The following is a 23830-nucleotide window of genomic DNA, read 5'->3' as shown; positions in this document are numbered from 1 at the left end:
AATCCTGTGCAATACAGAGGCCTCCACTCAGTATTGGCACCTCAACATGTTGGGAATCACTGGTCTAGCTTCAGAATAGATACAGACTGCAACTAGTTATTTGTCACATTATTTAATGGGATTTATACCGGATTTAATAATAGAAATACTTCGGAAGGGACTAAAAGTTCAATTTCAGTGGAACAGAAATGTAAAAGTTAGTAAACACACTGGGTGCACGCTGAAGATAGAGCCAGTTACAACAGTCCTATTTACTTCCCCCCTTTGTGGGAAGAACATCCTGAGGCTGCAAGGGAAAGTTTTTAATGTAATTTTATCAGCAAAGCCACCTTGAGGTCCCCTGTGGTCAGTACAGTGAAGCCGGGGTGGTGTAGATATACTGTGACACTAAGTGTGTGTGTGTGTGTGTGTGTGTGTGTGTGTGTTAGAGAAAGAGAGAGACAGTAAAATTAATTCAATAATATTCTGCTCTAGACGGACGGAAACTCTAATCTAGCAGTGTAGAGTATAAACTACTGACTTCTGGATTTAAGTGATACGGGGGTAAGAGATATATGTCAGTGGCATTGACCTCTCTTAATATTCAGCTCCAGTTCTGCTCTTCATCACAGTAGACAGGGTTAATACTGACAGAGCATGTAAAACCACATGGCTTGTGTGGAGATTTCACAAAACACACAAAAAACAGCTGAGAGTGGAAAAGAATCACTCACAGATAATGAGGAAAAGGGAAAATAACCACGCCAAGAGCAAAATCAGTGTTTGGGTTTTTCCATTATCTGCTATCAACACATGACAGTATTTTCTCAGACTGTATCCTTTCCTCTCTTCTGTCCCTGTTTGTCCCCTCCGTGGAGTGATATAAATAGAAATATATGGTTGAGGCAAGTGAAAGAAAAAAATGTCAACCCTTGAATAACCAGTTTGGCAATACGGCCACTGGTATTTCTACTGGGCAGCTTTTATACTAACACTTTAGAGGGTCCTCAAATACACTAGTACACTACAAAGGAAGTTATGCTTTTAGCAATCCTAATGGGGAACAGCTTGTTCAGATTACTGTATAATTATGTAGAGGATATTTTTTTCTAGGAGAAGGTGCACATCAAAGTAATAATGCAGACACCATAACAACAAAGATTGCTTGTTACTTAATATGTCAGCGAACCAACAAGTAAGAATGTTGTGGATTGTCACTGCAAAGTTAAGATGAGTAGAATTATTAATACCATTGAATTAGAATGACATAATATTTCATTTTAGGTAAAAACCACTGACTGTAGAAATAGCGGACAGAGCCACAGTGACGTCACCCACAGGTTTCTCAAGCGCCAGAATGAAGCCCAAAATGGGTGCTGACTGGTCGTTGCCATTTCGGCAGCACCTGACTCCGCCTAACTCCCGACTAATCAAAACTGGGAAAAGAGGTGGAGTGTGGGTGGAGCTGAAGTGAGCCTGGTTAGTTAAACAAGCTAACAGGGCTAAAATTTTGTATAAACACATAAGGAGAAGAGAATTCCACCTCATGTTATTCATGTGAGTTTGACCGCAGCTCTATTTGACCTAAACAGCCAGATTCTTAACTGTGCATTAGCTGCAAGATAGCAAGTAATAACAGACACCACGGGGGTGTGTGTGTGTGTGTCTGTGTTTGTGCACCAGATACTGTGTTTCATTCTGTTATCCTGCAGTGTATTTTCTTTTTCCCTCTCCTCTGTATGTTCGTGAAATGAAGTTAATTTCCCCCCATTCAGCAGACAAATCAAGAATCACAGCACATTACAGTGGATTTAGGCACCTCTGCAGCTCGTTGCAGCAGACAGGTTGAGAAGCGAGACTGAAGATAAATCCACTTTTTATTCCTAAAAGTTTAAATAACAAACTCTGTGCTCTCCTCAAATGTGGCTGTTTATTCCTCCAGAAGCTCCGGGCTTTGCCCATGGCTGTCTCCTCCAGAGTTCACCAGCTTCTGCTGCTGTCTGCTGATTAACGCTAACAGGCTCATTCGTTAATTAAAAACACTACCGACTGTCCCTCCAGTCTGTCGGTGCAATTAAGTGCAGAACAAGCCATAAGCCTATTATTAGCCCAATATTTTCATAACTTTAAATATTCAAACGAGTCAGTTATATACAAACTCGACCCCATACAGTTGTCATGAGCGGGCAGGTTAGCTAGAGAGACCAAAACAGTTTTTTGTACCAGACTGTAAACATGTTTATTTCTGCTCTAAAGTTGGACATTCTAACATGGGCTCTTATGGGGATTGACTCGCTTTTAAACCCAGCCTCAAGTGGCCAACTGAGGAACTGCACTTTTTGGCACTTCAGCGTTTGCTTAATTTTTCAGCCCCAGAGGTTGCCTCTTGGTAAAAATATACTGTTAAAAATACGGTATGTTCTCAAATATAAGCCAGTTGTCAAACGATGCCCAACGTGAACAAATGAAGCTGGTTCCATACTGATCAGATCCACAGTATTGATTCCACTGGTGCAATAAAAGAGTCAAACTCACCCCTCTGCTATCCTGAAATTTTATTGTAACAGAAACACAGGTTATTTTCACTGATTCATTTCTAGCATTCTACTTTTAATGTTTTTTGATTGGCATCAAGATAGTATCAATGAAACGCAACTTCCTGCAGATGTTTCAAATTAAAAGCTTCTCATAAAGGTGTATGCTCTATGAACTGCTGAAAGGCTTTACCTGCTTTGGAGCATCATGTTAAGTTGCATTAACTGAGTGGTGAGTATGACACAGCTCTGTTCTTGTACTGGTTGCATTTGTTTGTGAACATGCACATAATATTAAAGACAACAGCAAACAGCAGCAAATCAGAAAACAGTGAGATTTAAAACTAAAAACTATAAGGAAATCAAATAGACTGTTGATCCCCTTCCTGCCTGTCAAAGTAAATAAAGAGCCACTGCCAATATTTGAAAGTTAATGGTACGATCATGAAACAGAACTCTAACTCCAGCCATCGGCTCCATGTGTGTGTGGGAACAGAGAGAAGATCAATGAGCCCTTCCCTGAATGAAGCACAGTAGTGCAACAGAGTATAATAGAGGCCTGAAGGCAGTGACTGTAATTATCAATGCAGTAAAGACCTTGAACACCACTTCTATGATGGGCCTGAGGGTGATAACAGACTCTAGAGTTTGGATGATAAATTGGTTTGCTGATGTATATGGAGTCAATATTGGCCTTTTGTTCAAAACAACATATTGGCAAATCAGGGTCACCTCTGATATGGTGGATTTGGTAGATGCAGTTTATGTGCTTATTATATATTTATTAAAGATTGACCAAGAGCAGAGTAAAGTATATGTATTGGAGTTTTATTCATGAAAAGAGGCAGATAAGATATAAAAAACAAAAAAAACAAATAAGGCAACAACTTAATTCATCGTAAACTATACCCGTTTAATCTGGTGTTTCTATGTCTACTCCAGAAAATCTGATATTTAGTGTGCTTGTGCCCCCTAAATACCCCAACATGATGTCACATCAGCTAGTTATGAATGTAACCACATACAAAACAATTCTCCAACAATCAAAATGGACCCAGAATTGCTGCATTCTAAACAAATATCTGTTTGGGTGCTTTATACGCTTCATTATTCTCATTATTGAATGCTATGTAAACTAAATGATGCAATGTGGTGCGTGACCTTGTTTCTATTCATTGATTTGTGTAAGCTCCAGCTCTGCGGAGTTCAGAGGTCAGAGGCAACAGATAGGTCACATGTCATTTCAATGAGCACAGCAGGGTGCAATGAGTTCTGTTCCAGCAGCAGCAGCAGCAGCAGCGCGCTGGCCTATTGATCCCATTTAACCCTCATCGCTGCTGATTCTTCCTCATCGCTGCCGATTCTGGCCACATCAGTATTCTGATCCTCCTGGACCTCTCTGCAGCCTTCGACACAATCGCCCACACCATCCTCCTCACCCGCCTATCTGACTACCTTGGTCTCACCGGTACAGCACTCTCTTGGTTCCAGTCTTATCTAACAAACAGAAAACAGTTTGTCACCATTGGAGACTCCAGTTCCACCCCAGCTCCAGTCAACCAAGGCGTGCCTCAAGGCTCTGTGCTTGGACCCCTCCTCTTCACCATCTACATGCTCCCCCTTGGTCAGATAATTCGCAAACATGGTCTCAACTACCACTCCTATGCTGATGACACTCAATTATATCTCTGCACCAAACCATCCACCCAGCTACCCCCACAGTCACTTGTCAACTGCCTGCACAATATAAAACTCTGGATGACATCAAATTAACTCAAACTAAACACCAATAAAACAGAGCTCATGGTTGTGGCCTCCAACGCGCTGCTCCAGAAGGTTGGAGATCTTCTCCTGGACGTGGACAGCTGCTCTATCTCCCCATCCACGGAAGTCTGCAACCTGGGTGTCATCCTCGATTCCACGCTATCCTTTCAAGCACACATAAAATCCATCACCGAATCAGCTTTTTATCACCTTAAAAACATCTCCAGACTCCAGCCCTCCCTCTCCGAACCTGTGGCAGAGACCCTCATCCTAGCCTTCATCACCTCCCGCCTGGACTACTGTAATGGAGTCCTGTCTGGGCTCCCTTCCAAAACCCTGGACAGGCTCCAGTATGTACAGAACTCTGCTGCCAGGGTCCTCACCCGCACCAAGCCCTGGCAACACATCACCCCCACTCTCATCTGCCTTCACTGGCTCCCAGTCAAATCATGCATCACTTACAAAATTCTCCTCCTGACCTATAAATCTCTCCATTCCCTCACCCCCCAACACCTGTCTGACCTCCTCCACCCCTATACCCAGTCTCGGAAGCTGCGCTCATCAGGCACACACCAGCTCTCCATCCCTCACACCAAACTGCAAACCCTCGCGACAGAGCCTTCTGTGTGACAGCCCCCACTCTCTGGAACACTCTCCCAGCTGAAATCCGCAAACAGACTTCTCTGGAGAACTTCAAAAAAGACTTAAAAACCTATCTCTTTAATAAGGCCTATCAGCTCTAGGTCCAGCCCCAACAATCAACTTTTCTAGTTCTTTATCTTATATGTATTTTCGTTTATCCATTTATTCTTTATTTTGTATGTTCCACTTTGTTAAGCGTCCTTGGGTACCCTGAAAGGCGCTATATAAATTAAATTTATATATATTATTATTATTATCAACCCAACTTCAGCCATGAGGACTGCAGCAATAGCTAAAATACTGTCTATTATAATCTCTGTTCTACAGATTTCAGTCTGTAGTAAGCAAGAAATTGACTCTTTTTTTGTCTAAAAGGCTCCAGATAATCAGCTGATCTTGAACTCTAAGAGGTATCTGGGGTGCTAATGTACGATTTACATATTGGATGTACAGTAGTGCCCATAATGGCTCCATAATGCATCACATTGTTAATAAGATATAACCATTATAATTAAATCTTCAGATTTTGTTGAGTTACAATTGAGATAAGTTGATTTGGCTCCACCACTTTTGCCACTTTTGGTCGTGTCCCACTTCCATACAAACTGTCCAAAGTATACAAAAATGTAGTCAATTGGCTCCTACTAAAGATGTAAATATTTCAGAGCACCTCAAAAATATATAGTTTGAATTAGGGCTGGGAAGTATGGCCTTAAAATAATATCAAAATATTTATAGGCCATATTGCCATATACAGTATATATACACCTTGATATTTTGAAATCTTCTTTTGATTTTTGACCAAATAGGCCCTACTTTGATATCAATATTGCAGTAATATTGTAGGAATGACTATTGGTACTTTTACAAAATACTAACACAATTTGGTGCCCTGTCAGCATTTGGGCCAGCAGGACAATGTATGTTGGATACATACAGCATGATGGATACATCACTCACTAATGATTGTTTGGGACAAAACAAGTCTAGAGTGTAAGAGTAAATGGAAGTAGCCTGACTATGAGTCTACAGCCATGCTAGCAGCTTTGTGAAACTGTACTTAAGCTCAGTGGTGCTTTAAACTAAATACTAGGGTTGGGCGGTAATAAGGTAATAAGGTATACCACGGTATCCAAAAATAGCAACGGTATCATTTTCATTACCGTCAATAAAAAAAAAAACGTCAATAAAAAAAATGCGCAGCAGATTTTTTTTTTTTTTGTCCAGCAGCACCCATGAAGGCTATGTGTGGTTGTGTTTTCAATTTATTAGTAGCTAATTACAATGTGCAACTGTAATAACAGTTACCATAACAACAACTGTAATAATTAACTGTTGATTGAGAGAAGACATGGTCACGTGACAGTGCAGAAGGGAGAAAGAAGACAAGATGGCGAGCGGAACATCAAGCGAGTTAGTCCCCAAAAAGAATACAGTTTCTCCAATTTGGCAGTATTTCGGTTTCGGGCCAAACGATAGAGGGGAACCTGCGAATGTTGACGAGGCTGTGTGCAAACTGTGCAAGAAGACAGTAACTGCAAGAGATGGAAACACCTCAAATCTCAGAGCGCATCTCAGGATTAATCATCCACTAACAGCTTCAAGACTGAATTTGGCGCCGAGCTCAACCAGTGCAACGGTGTCAACCCCTCCAGCTGAAGATGAAGCAACAGCAAGGCCCACAACCACTCTCCGGCAACCAACAATAATGGGGGCCTTCCAGAAATCATCAAAATACAAAAGGGACAGCCTTCGGTGGAAAACTTGCACAGATGCGGTGGCCAGGTACTTGGCAAAAGAGGCGGTGTCTTTCCACACAGTGGAAAAACAGTCATTTAAGGACATGATTAAAACCCTAAATGTGCAGTACGAGTTGCCTGGTCGGAAATATTTTTCAAAAACAGCAATTCCAAACCTATATAATAAAGTCCGATACGACGTTCAAGCGCTGCTGTCGGGGACTGACAGTTATTCACTAACAACAGATATGTGGTCGTCAGTGAACATGACACCATATATGTCCGTGACAGTCCACACCATAACACCAGAGTGGAAACTTGAATCAAAGTGCCTGCAGACCACATATTTTCCAGAGAGCCACACAGCGGACAACCTTGCTGTTGCGCTCAGGGAAGCGATTAATGACTGGCAACTGGATGAAAAAAAACTTGCAGCTATCACCACAGACAACGCAGCCAACATTGCTGCTGCAATCAGGTCCCTGCAGTGGCCCTGGCTCAACTGTTTCGGTCACAATCTGAACTTGGCTGTGACAAATGCAGTACAGGACCAAAGGCAAAAAACAGAGCGCGCTCTCGGACTATGCCGTAATATCGTCGGGGCCTTCTCACACAGCTGGCACAGAAGCGTGAATTGCATAAAAAGCAATTGGAATTGGGACTCCCAGAGCATAGTCTCATAACGGTAAGCATTCAGTTTCATAGGTCTATACAGACCAGAGCATGTGAGCGGGGTATGTTTGGCCAAGCATCGGGACCGTGATGTGAGCGGTAACGGAGCGAAAGTGGAGCGCTCCATCCGAATCATCCTAGAAAAAAAAAGTCCCGCTCTGCGCTCCTTCCAAAATTCGTCCGCTCCGCTGCGCTCCGCTCACATGCTCTGATACAGACAAATAAACACATTTTATTAGCATTGTGATTATCGTGGTGGAGAATAGAATAACACAGAAAATTATATAATCTATTCTATATTTTTATTTTCATTGGCAGGACTGCGCAACTCGCTGGGGCTCTAAACTAGCGATGGTAGAGCGCATCCTCGAACAGGCCCAGGCAATCAGACACGTACTGTCCGACGACAGAAGGAGCAACCTATCACTCACCTGGCAGGACACGGATGTTTTGCAGGCTGTTCATAACGCACTCAAACCAGTCAGTCACTTCACTGATGTTTTGTCAGGAGAAACCTATGTGACCAGCTCCTCTATCCTGCCCATGCTCCAGCTCTGCAAGGATGATGTGTTGGCTGTGTCAGACGAGGATGTGCAGTTGACAAAGTCAATAAAAACTGGTATTCTTGCCAAGCTGGAGGCAAAGTATGAGAGCGATTCAGTGCGCAAATTGATGCGCAAATGCACCTTTCTTGACCCTCGATACCGCGGGGGATGTGAGGATGACGACTCCGCGTTGGCTGAAACAAGAGCCGCGTTAGAGGCAGAGATGGTGGCACTGGAGGGCCAGGCAGCAGCAGACCCAGTGTCCAGCAGAGTGGAGGAGCGGGAAGTGCAACCCAGACCACCAAAAAAAAAGATGACACTGGGTAGCCTCCTTCAGAGAAAAGCTGTTGCGTCGGCAGGTCCAGTCGGCACCCCAGAGGAGCGAGCAGGAGCAGAAACAATTGCTTATTGTCGCGAACCAGTTACCCAGGGAGATGAAAACCCGCTTCTTTGGTGGAAAAGTGACGGAGCGAAGCGGTTCCCTCTGATGTCGAGGGTAGCCCGTAAATACTTGTGTATTTGTGCGACAAGCTCTCCGTCAGAGCGTGTTTTCAGCACCGCGGGTCATGTAGTAAATCCGCTGCGTGCCCAGCTGAAGCCGGAGAAAGTTAACATGTTGGTTTTTCTGGCGAAAAACCTTGATGTGGACTCGGAGCATAGGATGCTGCTATAGTTAGTTTTTTCCATTTTCAGGGAGTAGGCTAGCGTGTTCTGCGACAACAGTGGACTTTTAACTTTTCAAACTGAAGGTACACTACTAAAATAAACCAAAAAGCAGCATTTCCCATTCTCAGGATTGTTCCCATTTTCGGTTATGCCTTGTTATTTATTGTTCTGTTTTTATTTAATACGTAGCCTAGAGCAGAGCTGTGCTTTTAATTTATTTTTTTGATTTGTTTTTTCATAGGTTCTAAAAATAGGCTAAACCAAACACTGCACCCATTGCAGTGTCAGGATACCTTGTAAATTTTCATTCTGCCTGTGTTATTATTGTTACTTTTTTATTATTTGATCGGCCAATAAGTAGGCTGCTGGATGATAGGTCCGTGTTGTGTCTTACTGCACTGTAAGTGGATTTAAGCCCGTTATACTATTTGATATTTTATTCACTGCTGCATTTGCACTTTTTAAATATTTGTTAATAAAAGTTGTTAATGTTATACATGGATTGTTGTTATTTTTCAATATTCTTAGCCCTATATAATGCTTGTTATTCTGTTTCTGAACATATAAGCGCAAGCCGGCATTTTTATGGCAACCGCAGCTCCGGAGCCACATCGCTCTTTTATTCGCTCCTTGCGGTTTGGGGAAATAAATTAAAGCTTATTTAATCAAAGTGTAGGCCTATGTTATTTGAGTTCGTTTATTTAAAATTGTAGCTCTAAATTGGAAGATTATAAATTCGAATAGGATCGGCTATTTTAAAAAAAAAAAAAAACATTCTGAGGTGAAAAAAAGGAAGGTAAAAACACAACAGTGTGGTGCCTGCTGTTTTGAGGTTTTTGTATTGAACACTTATTTAATTTTGAAAGCATAATGTTTTTTGAATACATATATTAAGTCATAGCTTTTATAATATTGAGTTACCAACAACAAATGATTTTCGAGTTGCGGGGGGGGGGGGGGGGGGGGGGTATATTACCGTATACCCCGGTAAAATGTGGAGAAGGTATCACGGTATGAAAATTTGGATACCGCCCAACCCTACTAAATACTAACATCAGCATGCTAACATGTCCATGATGACAATGTGAACATGGTGATGTTTAGCAGGTTTACTGTTTACAATGTTAACCATATTAGTTTAGTGAATTGGCATGCTAACATTTGCTAATTAGCTAAATTAGCACAAAACAGAAAGTATGGCTGAAGATGATGGGAAGGTTATTAGTTCAACAGATATTTAGTCATAAACCAAAGTTGGTCTGATGATGGCATTAGATGAAATGTCAAAGGGTCACGTTAGTCCATAGAAAGGGTGTTCTCCAAATCCAGGACTCAGCGTGACTTTTGATTTTTAAATTTGATTCAATATAAAATCTGAAATTTTCAGAGGTATTTTACAACAACAGCTTGACTTTATTCTGGTGGCCTTCTGCAGGTTAGGGTAAGACAAGTTCAAATAATATTCACCAAAAATAAATATTCCAGATTTAGACAAAAAAAAACAGCCTTCAGTGACTGAACAATAAAGAACAAAAGACAGAAATTCAGTTTGTTAAATCTGTCCTAAGCAAACCATCTTCCCAAGCAAATCAATAAAGAATCTCTAACTATGTTATTAGTTCAGTTCAAATCAGATCAGATGTGCACCAGTCTGCTGCATGGTGGGTATTGCTGACACCCCTAGTCAGTAGGCCTTACCCTCTGGGGACTATGAATGTCTGTACTAAAGGTCATGGCAATCCATCCAATATTTGTTGAGATATTACAATCTTGAACAAACTGGCCAACCGACATTACCATCTCTGGAACCATACTACTTGGAGACAAACTTTGTATCCTATCAGACTCATCATGTCCTCAGCTTTAAAAGATGAAGTTGGTGAGTGAAACCTAATCATTAAGAATGACTGGACAAAAACTAAGTGTAAAAAAAAAAAGCAAGAATGAAACACCCAGGTTTGTTAAGAACTTACTTTTACTTTAATGAGCTTCACCTTCCAAGGTTGAAACAATATTTGGGCAAATATTTAATCAAAATCCCAACACTGGGAGCTGTATTTAGTGTGTGAAGTGTTCTGTGTACATATTCCATCTGCTGGTGTGTCAGTGGATGCTGTTCAGACAGGCACATTATCTCTCAGTCTACACACTCCAGAGATCCTGGCAGGCCTTTATCTGCCACCACAGCTAAACAACAGAAGTGTTTCTGCTGCTGTTTGCAGTAAGAGAACAGGCAAAGATAGGCATCTGCTGCTGACTACAAATGCGGGTAGAGGCGGAGAAATCTAATCTCCCATGAGTGGGTGGGGGTGTCTCTTTGTGGTTTTTTTTTTTTTTTTGGGGGGGGGGGGGCTTTACCACCACTCCAATCCCATTGGGGGCATCATCTTCCCGCTGTTGGATGAAATGGATAGCTGTGATTATGGCTGGCTAGAGACTACCCCCTCACCTCCCCAGCCCACATCCACCCAGACTGTACATCCTGGACAGACTCCTCATCTTCCTGCACCTTCTGAGCTGGGCTGATAGCTTGGCTGTGAAAGGTGGAGGTGGGCACAGAGGGTGTTTTGGAGTATTGAGACTTCAAAGATAAAAAGGTTGGTAGATAGAAGCGTGAGAAATAAAGAAGAGGTTAGAGAGGTGAGAAGACAGAAGACAGTTTGAGTGGCAGCCTAAATAGAAAGTATAGGTTTTAAATGCCCCAATGTCTTGGCAATGCTACATGACTATCAAAGTCGTCAAATCGCTGTGCTGTTCACACTCCACAACTTTCTGTCTTGTAATCGGGAGTCTTGTATTATTTTTTGTTTACACACTACATGACTGATCAGCAACAGGGGACACACATTACAAGATCACAGATGTGAGACGTGACGCGGGAATGACGCAGTCCAAACAGTCCAAGTTGTTTGTGCCGATTTACAGGAGGAAAAAAAAACAAAGGAAGACAAAGAAAAGAGAGGATGAATTAGGATGAATGGACAGCTAGGATTATTTTTGTACTGAAAATGTGAAACTGTGCTCGTATTGTGGTGGTTCAGCGAGATTCTGATAGAAACTATAAGTCTTTATTGCGTCCGTTCCATACACACAAAGTGTATGACAGGGTTCAGTGAGCTGCTGCATGTGACCAGGAATTTGTTTCTGAAAGTGTAACTAGAGGTCAACCAATAGTGGATTTTTAAAGGCTGATATAATAACGATAGTTGGGAGAAGGAAAAAGCTGATAGCTGATTAATCGTCCAATATTAATTTTGATGTGATATTTATTTTTTTAAATGTAACGCTGTTGAAATTGAACAATCTTTGCTATTATTTTTTTTTAGCACTGTTGAATTGAACATAAGCGCCCTCTCTCTCTCCCACCCTCTCTGTGAAAAGTTACAGTGAAACTCAGGCTTTGTAACGTTAGTAAAATAGAGCAACTTTAGAGATGTGCAGGACACAGTCTTTAATTTGAGTTGAAAAGCTAGCAGTAGCTGTCTGTTTGATATCAAGACAGACGACCTGGAAACATGTGATTTAGTGGATTACATGGTTGAATCTGTTCTGTTTACAATGGACGATGAGCTGTTCTGTGGCTGAACTGGCCAGGATTACTTTTTGGATTGCTTGTTAAATGCCACTCTTACAAACCATTATTGTTCGTGCATGTTCCCAGGGTAAGGAGGATCCTAAAGTGCGCAATTTCATTTCATGAATGAATGGGTAGTTACGTGGCTGGATTATTTGGAAGAGAGAGCTACACATTAGTAAGTACAGTATTAAGTAACGTAGCATTAACAGAATGGTTTCTGTTCCTGCCTGCCTGGCTGCCTTCAGTGTCCTGTCCCCATCGTGGACAAGGTGATGGTGTGGCGTTATATATTCGAGACTAGATAAACTGAAAACTGGTCAGGTAAGAGAGGTCTGGCTATGCAAGAAAATACACATTCTATTGTCTGTTTAACATAACTCAACTGTATCAAAAAAATACTTTTGATGCTGTTATACTTAAGCTCTGACACATCCAATAATTGAAGAGTAATCCATCACCTTGGATCTCACAGTAAGGACCCATTTCTTTGACAAAGAAATATCACAGGTTATGAAGGCCATGAAGGTCACATCTGAACAGATCTTATGTTTATCGGGAAATCTTGGGTTGTTGAGATGGTACAAACAGTTAAAATTAATTCCATATTCATGCTTTATGATAAATAATAAGATGGCATAGAATTAGAGGATAGAGGAAGATTATTTCCTATAGAAATATGACTGTTGGTGAAACAAATGTAAAGCATTTTACTTTAGAAAGGTTTTCTGTTTCACCATGTTCAGATAACTAATCTCTTTCCCTGGAGGATTCTGGACTGAAAAAAAAAAATCTTGGATTTTACAGAAGACTTTCTGTTCATTTTACACATTTTTAAAGGTTTTTTTAATTTTTGAGAGACACTAAAATATAAAAATTACAAAAAGACTGATTTGACATGTCTAATATAAAAAAAACAAGAGAAATATGTAAGTGTGCTTTAACTATAACAGTTTTTCTACATAAAAATACAAATGTATCATAATTTCACAAATATTTAATTTGTTATATTCAAGTTTAAGATTGTAATTACTAAATATAACAATAGATAGAATTAGTGAGTAGAGGTATTGGTTCTGTAATTTTACATGGATTTCTTTGTTAATTGACAGAAATAAAAAAAAAAACAGCAAAAATATTGAATGAATGTGCTTTTATCTATGTATTTCACAAACTACTTTCCAGTGAAGACACAGTTTGACTCCACCTTCTACTCTATTGCTCTCTGGCCTACTTTTCCCATCATGCATTGTGCTGAGTTGTTTGTAAAGTTTACTGTTTTATGAACTAAAATCCCAATGTTACTTTTAGTTAGTGTTTGTAATGTGTGTTCAGAAAATCCTGGCTGATATTGGTATTTGTCATTTTGTGCTGGTTTGTAGCCTTTACCATTAGTGAGATGGGTGTTACATGGGTAGTGTATCATTCTATTACATTTTTTAGTAACAGTATATAAAAAACCCAACTAATAACAGCACTCTTCTGGAACTTTAAGCCTGATTTTTTTGTATTTTAGCAGTGTAATTTGATTGCTTGTACACATAAAAAAAATAAATAAATAAATAAGATCTGATGTAAAATTGCAGATAAAAAATACTATTTAATCATGGAAAATCACAGTATTTTTATAAGATTTCTGTTATTTTACAGGATTTTTTAGTGCCCAAGCTGCTGGAAAACTGTATTACCATTATTTTACAGGTTACAGGTTTGTTGTCGTGTGCATTTCATACGCATACAATTTTGATAGTCACTTTCAAAATTATATCAAAAGACATTTTTAATAACCACTCCAGGCTGTATGTGGTTGGTGTGACAGATCCACCACCCTGACCAAAGGACCCCTTGAAGAACTATCTGGTTTCTCACCCAGAAACCATTTTCATCTTCACAGCATCACTGACTTTCACACGCAGATAACTATTACTTCCATTGCATGCTCTGATGCTCTGATGCATGCAGTCGCATTATAAAGATGCAAGTAAACATGACAGCTCAGCACAGGCAAATTTGCCCATCAGCCTAAAACCAAACAGGAGAAAAATAACAGAGACGGGTAAAAAAAAAAAAAGAAAAACCCCAAAACATAGAAACAACATAGGATTATTGACAGATTAACATTATATAATATAGTTGAAATGATGGTGATTCTTCAGTGTTCAGTCTAACAACTGATGAACATGCAGGAGATGGTTGAGAGATGGGAGGGTAGTGTGTAGATGTGAAGGGCAGAAGACGAGGAAGAGGAGAGGAGGGAAGTGGGCAGGCGGGCGGTCTGTAGGGAGATGACCTGAAAATAAAGAGGATCCAGGGTCTTCCCTCCAGGGTCTGATAGTGATATGATACCTCTAATTAGACTGCGGACAGAGCACTTTGCCACTTTGGCCGTGGGGGATCTCTGAGCAACCGCCACAGTCAGGACTTTACACTAAAGGCTAAGGACAATACAAACAGGCCTTTATTAAAAATATGATCTCTGAGAAAATGGACTTCACTCTATAAGTATAGTTTTGATAAGTATTATACTGGCTGTCTCTGAGAAACTGAACCCTAACCCTGGAGACTTTAATCCTACTCTCATGGTGATTATTCCACATTGAAAAACAGTGGGCCTCATGCAAGAACATATTTGTATAAGTCTAAATCTAAATCTCTCTGATGTTTTTCTGTCAGCTTTGCTTGCATGAGTCGGATTTACTAAACTCTCTTAACTGCACACGCTTGTATATAGCTCATTTCATCCTCAGTTATGCTACCTGTTCATGGGGAGGTGTGCAAACATAAGACTTGATCATTAGCATAATCCACGGCCCTGAAATTGCCAAATAAGGGGACCTGTTCCACTCCATTTGTTGGTAATTTTAGGAAAGTCAGTAGAGAACGAGAAAGACCCTGAGGCAGCTGTTTGAGTGAGCAAATTCTCTTCATGTTTATGTGCTGAAATATACTAATACAAATTGTAAAAAAAAAAAAAAAAAGAAATTACAATAAAATAATATGATAATATATGGTGAAGAGAATATTACTTGTGCATGAAGTCTATTCTAGTTGTTATGTTAATTTTGTTTTCATAGTAAAAGTCCAAATTCATTCAGTTTAATTATGATTTCAGGTCAAATCCTCCTGTAGAGTCAGACCGACTTTCTGTACATGATTTGTTCGACACATATGCACCACTTGTGATTTTTTGTTCCTACACAAATTTAAATTCAAAATATGAGAAAGTTGCCAAATGCCAAAAATTCTCTTAAATCACTCGTATGTGAGGCTGTTCCAAATATCTTGTTTTAAAGTTCTTCTTTGAAGGTTTTTTTTGTAGTGTCTTGTCAGCCTGGGCAGGGCTAGGTATCTGTGTACATTTTGTCTGATATGTGTGAATACTAAAACTTTGGTTTTTACAAAATAAAATGCAGAGAATGTGTTCCCAGTAAAGTTTGCTGTTTCAGAGCACTGATGTCATTTTGAACAATAAAGTTATTGTTAAACTGTTATCCTGCCTCTGTTACATATCTTTGTAATGAGTGTTTGATAACCACATTTGACAGATCATTTGCAAAAAAAAATGTGTTTCTGTATACCATATTTTGTGTATATAAGATATTGGTTGATTTATCAATTTCTGACTTTTTCAGTTCTTAATTTTGGAATCTTGTATTATCAATATATTTGGACTTTTGGAGTAATTGGAAATGTTTGGATGCTTGTGAATGCTAAAATGCATCCACAAGCCCGCCTTCAGTCAGCGTGCAATAGGAGCGGGCATATAGGACTCCTGTTTGCTTGGTGCTTTTTCATCATCGTCTTACGTTTCATGTACAAAACAAGCAAGATTTTGAACAATAATCTGCAAATAAACTGATGATGGAAATGACTGTGATTTGCAGCCCTACAGAAATGATGTCCAGTGAGATGGATTACTTTCCTCAAACATGCTTCAAGACCAACTTGATTTCCGTACGTAATTGAAAAATAGAAATCAATTGCTGTCTGAAAAGAAAGAAAAACACATTCAAAAACACTACAACACACTTTGAGAAACAGCACTGATATTATCTTGAGTTTGTTACAAGACAGTGACCAAGAAAATCCAATTGATCTATTAGTGCTTTAAGGAGATAAATGATTAAACAAGTGTACTTATCTGAGACAGCACCAGCCTCAGTGTCTTTCAGTAGAAGCAGGGAAACACTGATGCAGCTAAATCTTGATTTCAAGCATGAGCTAAATTTATACCACGCCTGCTCTATAAATAGCAGCGGGCCGTTGTCTGGTGAGGCTTTGTGCAGCACAGCGTGCTTTGCAACTATGCCCATATCCATCATGCCCTTCTTCAGACACATCGGCCACAGAGATGCTACCACTGCCCTCCATCCCTTTGATTATCAGTTTGTGTCTCACATTTCTGTGCCAGCCATTTTAAGCTGCTGGTCCAAAGCAGAAGAAGATGTTCCAGCAGCCTTAATTAGTGCCACAGAAATCCCCAAAAAACCTTGACTGTGCTCTACTGTGGAGCTGCTGTAGCATGAGGAGAACAACTATAAGTCTGACACACCATCTAGTGGACAGAGAATGCAATGCTACAAGACAATACTTGATTGTATCCCAGTTACACTCTACTTATTCATTGTAATGTAAGCACATGCTCATTATGCAGTGTGCCCACATTTGATCAACACACATACTGCATCAATTCCTGTGAGAACACCAAAAAAATCATAACATTGCAAAGAATATACAGTCAATTACAATCGACAAAACATACATATACACATCCACACATACACAAGTATTTATTTCTCAATACCAAGCTTTTTCTCTGCATTTTGGCCATTGGTACACATGTAAACAATGTCTTAAGGCACTGAAAAATGAGCTTTAGGAAGACTCATTCCAGGGTGAAGATATTCAGAAACTCTGTTTTTAGTGTTCATGTCTGGACGGGAGTTTTTTGGAAATTATGACACAGACACGCATGTTCATCAGTGTTTGTAGCATCATTGGCAAATACTTGGAGTATGTGTTGTTTGTATTTGAGTTTGTATGTTGAATTAATAGATGTTATATTGTTTAAAATTATATTTAGAAAGACAGATGGAAAAGAGAGACAAAATAAACTGCTGACAATGTTTATTATTAAGTTATCCACAAAGTTTTGTCAAGAGCGGTCACGTTTTACTGCCTCATTCACAGTATTTTCTTTAGCTAGGGAACCAACCAGACCATCCTGTTTACAAAACCCAGTGTACGTGACTAGCCATGTGTTTTCAGGTGTGCTGTATGATGGAGATTATTTCTGAAACCGTACTAAAACAATCGTTTGGACAGTTTTCTTTTTATTGTTTTTGTTTTATACCCTCATATATAAAAATACCCTTGTCCATGTGTACAAGGCCTCAGATTTTGAGAACAAATTAGTTTTTTGTTTTTTTAGAGAGAATATAATACAGAAAAATATGTTTGGAGTAATTTATAATTATTAAATCTGCTGTAAAGTTTACCGTTTCAGTTCACTGATGTTATTTTAGACAAAGTTTATTGTGAAACTGTAAAATATCCAGCCTCTGTTACATGTCTATGTCACAAGTGTTTGATTGCCACATTTGAGGAATCATTGCAAAAAAAGCATGTATCTCGGCTGTTATATTGATTTCAGAATTTTTTTACTCCCTATAATTGGCATCTGCATCAGCTCCAAATATCAATGTTGGTCGGCTTCATTAAACATGATTATATTTCTCAAAGCCAAGTATCAAAACATGTATTGCGTTTTTGGAATATTAGTTCCAATGTTGATGAAGGTTCTCAGTCATCCAGGTCATGGTAAATCTAGGTGCTGTATCGTAGGCAACTGTACGTGTTTCAGTTTCTTGAAGCCGTTTCACCTCTCATCCAGGAGGCTTCTTCAGTTCTAACTAATTGGAGGGGAGCCGCAGGCTTTTAAACTCTGTGTGGGAGTGTCCTTACAGAGTCGGCAGGGCCACTTGTGGGTCGTTGACCCAACCGGCCTTCATGTGGGTTGCTAGTGCCAGGTGAGCCCAGGTGTGAATGGTTTTTAAGCTGTCTCGGGAGAGAACTCAGTACAGCATTGTAGGTGGGTGATAAGTAATGTCTTAGGCCACCTCCTCTGTTCAAAGACCGCCGTTCCAGTTTGACATAGATGGATTCCTTTATTCCTCTTTCAAACCATCTGTCCTCTGTGGCCAAGATGTTTACATTGTTGTCCTCAAAGGAATGATTTTCCTCCTTCAGATGTAAGTGGACAGCAGAGTCTTGACCTGAGGAGTTGGCCCTCCTGTGTTGTGCCATTTATGGAGAGGTTGTTTTGTCTCCCCAATGTACAAATCTGTGCAGTCCTGGCTGCATTGAACAGCATAAACTACATTACTCTGTTTATGCCTGGGTGTTTTGTCCTTAGGATGGAGAAGTTTCTGCCTCAGTGTGTTGGTAGGTTTGAAGTGAACTGGGATATGATGTTTATTGAAGGTCCTCCGAGTTTCTCAGATGTTCCTGCGACATAAGGAATGACCATGTTGTTACGTTTTCTCGTCTCCTCCTCTCTGTCTGCTCTGGATCTTTTGGTTTTGACAAAGGTCCAGTTTGGGTAACCACAGGTTTTAAGTGCTCCCCTGATGTGCTTCTGTTCCTTCTCCTTCCCCTATGACTTAGTGGACATGATCTCAGCCTGATGGTTTGAGGCTCTGATGACCCCCAGCTTGTGCTCCAGTGGGTGATGAGAGTCAAACAGCAAGTATTGATCTGTGTGTAGATTTTCTGTACACCTCAATGTTGAAGCTTCTTTCTTCTTCAATGTGTACTGCACAGTCCAAGAAGGGCAGACTGTCTCCTCTGACATCTTCCCGTGTGAACTTGATGTTATTGTCCACAGCATTTATATATTCTGTGAAGGCTTCCACTTCCCTTGCTCTGATTTTGACCCAGGTGTTGTCCACATACCTGAACCAGTGGCTAGGAGCAGTTTCTGTGAAGGTAATCAAGGCTCTGCTCTCCACTTCTTCCATGTAGAGGTTGGTCACTATTGGAGACACTGTGAGCCCATGGCACAGCCGTGCTTCTGTCTGTAGAAACCTTCACTGTACTGGAAGTAGGTGGGCGTCAGACAGAGGTCCAGTAAGGCACAAATGTGGTCTGGGGTGAAGCCGGTTGTGCTGGACAGAGTGCTGTCCTGTAGCAGCCGTTTCTTCACCATCCTAACAGCTTTCTTGAGTGGGAATGCATGTAAAAATTGAGATGACATCATAGGAAACCATTGTTTCGTCTGGGTCCAGTGTTATTTCACTCACATTGTTGGCGAACTCCTGTGAGTTTTTGATGTGGTGTTGAGTGTTACCAACCAAAGGAGCTAGGATACTGGCTAAGTGCTTGGATATGTTATAAGTAACTGAGTTAATGCTGCTGATGATGGGTCTGAGTGGTGCTCCTTCCTTGTGTATCTTGGGGAGTCCATAGATACATGGGATGGCTTCCCCAGGGTACAGACTGTAATATAATGGCCTGTCAATGGCTTTGTCATTTCCAGTTCAGATGCAGATGTTCTATAACCTCCTTTTTGTAGCTACTGGTAGGATTTCGCCTCAGAGTCTCAAAGGTGTTAGTATCACTAAGCAGATTAGTGACTTTGGTGTGGTAGTTCGCTGTGTTTAGCACTACAGTGCATCTCCCTTTGTCTGCCGGCAAGATGGTGATGTTCCAATGTTAAACCAATGAATTCTCACAGTGTTTGATAGCGGAGGCGGTCCACTCCACCAAAAGCCCACCTCTAGCTTCATCATCATATAAATGATTGCATGTTTATGATATAAAACATTCATGTAAACATGGAAGAACAGAAAGAACAGAACAGTAAAACAGTCCGTTTGATGTCACAGTGACAGTGGTTCTGGATGTTTGCTCAGCTTGAACTGAGCACAACTTTTCAGAGACTGGCAATTTATCTCAGATTTCTTAAACATTCCTTCACTTGATTCATTCTGGTCACGGGACATGTGGTAAGTAACTCTCTTCTGTTTTAAAATAATTCTTGCTGTCTTTCCAAAAAATGAAAAAATGTACAGTCTGTCAATCAGGGTCAGTTCACCCAAATTTAAAAAATATTTTCTCATGTTTTATATTGGCACATCCATTTCTAAAAACAGTGTCTTTATTGAGATGGACAATTCACAGAAAAACACATGACAGTTTTTAGAGGAACTATTTCTTTGCTACAAAGTATGTTTAACAGAAACTGTTGACAGTGTGTTATGTAGATTAACCAGCGCAACAAGGACACATTTTCTGTAAAGACATGTTCTTGTTAAATATTTGAAAAGTACTTCCTTCATGCTGTGAGAACAATAAACTAAATTCCACTCACCTCCATTGTATTAGGGTGAAAGTAGAACTCTAATAATATCAATATACTGTAATGCAATGGTATCAGGTCGAAACTTGGTGTCAGCAGATACACAAAGTTTGGGTATTGGAATTACTATCAGAAGGAAAAATAGTATCGGTGCATCTCTAAATAAATCCTAATTTATCTGCATGCATTGATACCACCACAATTTCTGCATTTGGGTGGATGACCCTTAACATTATCCGATAGAAGGAGTCAAGCTAACGCCATAAATTCCTTTCATACTCCTAGGCGACCTTGCACTCTAAGATAGGACCCTTTCAGTTCAGACGCCAGATGTACCCTGCTACATCTGCCCCCAACGACAGCTTGGTGGTAATTAGACTTAAGCTTGACAGGACCAGGTACTGAGGCCCAACGATGAGCTTGTCTGCGCCCTGGTCCAGATCTCTCGAGGATCCCCTCTCCCACTTGTCGCACCATGTCACAGCTGACCTCCCATCATAAGGAGGTGAGCCAGTGGTATTGGGCAGGTGGACCAAGAAATCATTGCCCTGGAGCAAGTGAAAGGCACTGCTTAGAGCTTTCTTAAGGAGAGGGTTTATACAGACAGCTAATGGTGTGTGTGGAGCTTAAAGACAATCTGAACACGGGCAAAAGACCCTGTACTCACAGAGCTGAAGAAGGAGCTACAGTTTACCAGTGAGATCACAGAATTGCTCCAGAAGCAGATCAGCATCTTGTTGGATAAACTGAACTGATCCACACTCAGTTGCTGGCAGACTATCGAAACAAGGGTGAGGCCATCAAGCTCACCTTCAAAGGTATAACTCGTGACATTAAGCGTCCAGCTCCAATTTGTCAATATAAGCCAAGCTATGAGAGGCGTAACAAGTGGCTGTCCCGCTGCAAGGATATAAACCTGACTGCTGAGAACCTGGTTGAAGACTTTTCTCTTCTTCGTCTTCTTCTTCCTTCGTGGAACATGCAGTGTACCCTTGCTAGGCTGAAGAATGCCCATGAGCGTCAGCGTCAAAACTCCAACGGTTTCAGAGAAAAATCAATAAGATGAGCAAGGTCCAGGAGAGGCTGCGCTGGGAGAGGCAGAAGACCATGGACGAGATTAAAGACCTGACAGTTGACACTCAGAAACTTGCAGGTCGGATCAGGAACTGTGATTCCAAGCTGCATCAGACCAACTACTGTCTGCACATCCTCAACCAGAGGCCCAGGCCCAGATGTGCCTCGACCAGCCCTACATCAGCCTCATGCTGGAAAAAATGACCTGACAAAACTGGCATCTGGTCTTCGCCCCATACATCAGCGCTGCCAGTGTTTGATGGAGCTGATGCAAAAGTGTCTGTTGAGTCTGGAGGGCAGACTAGCCACTAATGCTCATGACCTGAAGGTAGAGCAGATGTGCCACAACCTGCACTACAGTTACCTGCCCCTGCACCATACCACTGTGGTCAACAAGGCCAGGCTTTGCAGAGGCTCAGGCCCTTCCATCCAGTACTCTTTCCTTCAGTAGCATGCATTGGCACTCTGCAGCAGCCCAGTAGTCTGCGTGGTGTGGTGTCCATTTCGTGTTGCAAAATTAAATAAAGCATAAAAATCTTTCAGCATAAAGAAGTGATGAGATAATTGCTTTAATGCCTCTAACCTTTAAAGACCTTTTTTTGCCCCTTTGGACAAAATGAACTTCATTTATTTGCAGGAGACTGCCAGGATTGCTTAATATTACAAAGGAAAGGTAAAAAGACTTCCAGTCCACCTTGACAACGCACCTGATATCCTGATTCAATATAGTTTCAGTTACAGTACCAATTTTACTTGGATATGAAAAAGATTCTGAGAAAATGAGTGCTGTAAACCCTCGAACCTGGTGCATTATAAAAAATATTAAGGTTTACATTAATATTTACATATTTACATTATTAACTGAATGAAATGGTCTTGGACTTTTGTGAATAAAATCTGCCTACAGAAAAATTAAAAACAGAAAAGGAAAATAAGAAACTGTTTTGCCAAGTGACATTTTGACATGATCTCTTAGATCATACCAGTACTGTTAATATATAAACTGTATATAACATTTATATTAAAGGGGCTCTGTGGAACTTGTGTGTTGTGCTGAAGTCTGCCATTAGTTTATGTGAGCAGACTCCATTTCTACACTAATGTGAGCTACTGTTGCTGTGAGCGGGTCGGGGAGAGGCCCAAGGCACTTGAGAATGTGCATAAAGTCACATCCGTTGGACTGTCGTGAAAAATCTGACCTGACTCCTTCACAAAGAAATCCACAGTCCAGCAGCATTAAAGGGGCACTACAAGTTTTGGAGAAGAAATTCAAACACAGAATTTAAATATTTACAAAATTAATTAGGTAATATTACAAACTCAGTAAATATCTATTTGTGTCCATAAGTGAGTAAACAAGCTGTTCTCAACGGAAAATAAATTTTATTTTTATAAAATTTATTTGTATGACAGATGTGACCTTGCTCTAGCCATGATGCAGTTTTCTATAGGGATTAACCATAAAGTCCATTCGGTGTCTGTCTATATCTTTCTGTCCCCCTGGAACAGTCAGCACATTTGCACAACTTTAAGTACGTTAAGCATCAGTCATTAAAAGGTGAGGGAGGACTATTACACAGACTAGAGCATGTCTTACCTTTCTGAGCAGGTATGGGTACATCTGGAGGTTCCTCAAACTTCAGTGTTTGTACCAGGGCCTCTGGAGTTATTTTAGTGCCAGCAAAGATCCCGCTGGGGAAGGAGCTCTCTGCCACAGCCTAACAGGTTTTAGATTGGAAGTAAATAAGCAATCGTAAACAAACGTATACCATATATCAATTCTAAAATTAATCCTTATCGGGTACTACAGTTTTAGATTTTATTCACCTTCTTAAGTCTCATCTAAAAAGAAGCGAGACTTCAAAATAAAGCTCTACTTTTACAGAGTAAAATAACGGAATGGCACCCTTGAATCACCCTGCCCAATTGGCTAATGTACATTCAACATCACATGTCAGCGTTGTTTATTCCACAAGTTCTTCTTACAGACCTGTTTGACATTATTCGAGGCGTCCTGCTTCTCATTTTCCAGATGTGGGGGACTTATTGTATGCAGTCCCAAGACAGGAGGCTTCAGTAAACTCTGAGGGAACACAGAGTCGGGGGGCTGTGTGAGGCTGCTCGGCCTGTCAAGCTTCACTGCCTCCTGGTGAATCTTCTGACGGACGTGTTTTATCTTTCCCACCATGTTAATAAAGATTAGTGGAATTTATATTCAACTAAATCTAATGTATTACATACACAAGCAGTCGTATTGCTGCTCCCCGGTGTCGACAGCGTGT

At 40.6% G+C, this 23830-nt stretch overlaps 1 protein-coding gene across 1 annotated transcript in view; it reads right to left on the bottom strand.

Annotated features, from left to right (window-relative positions):
- The window catches only part of slx9 (SLX9 ribosome biogenesis factor), a 30446-nt gene extending 6616 nt beyond the window's left edge, over positions 1–23830 (bottom strand). Inside the window, exons 1-2 of the mRNA XM_073495422.1 lie at positions 23539–23830; positions 23146–23266 (exon numbers count right to left, since the gene is read on the bottom strand). Of these exons, the coding sequence (XP_073351523.1) occupies positions 23146–23266; positions 23539–23736 (319 nt within the window). The 5' untranslated portion in view covers positions 23737–23830. The remainder of the gene's footprint in view (positions 1–23145; positions 23267–23538) is intronic.

The sequence above is a fragment of the Pagrus major genome, chromosome 24, assembly GCF_040436345.1.
Source record: "Pagrus major chromosome 24, Pma_NU_1.0".
NCBI classification, from domain to species: Eukaryota; Metazoa; Chordata; class Actinopteri; order Spariformes; family Sparidae; genus Pagrus; species Pagrus major.
Note: the sequence above shows the minus strand (reverse complement) of the source record. Positions and strands in the feature narration are given on the sequence as shown.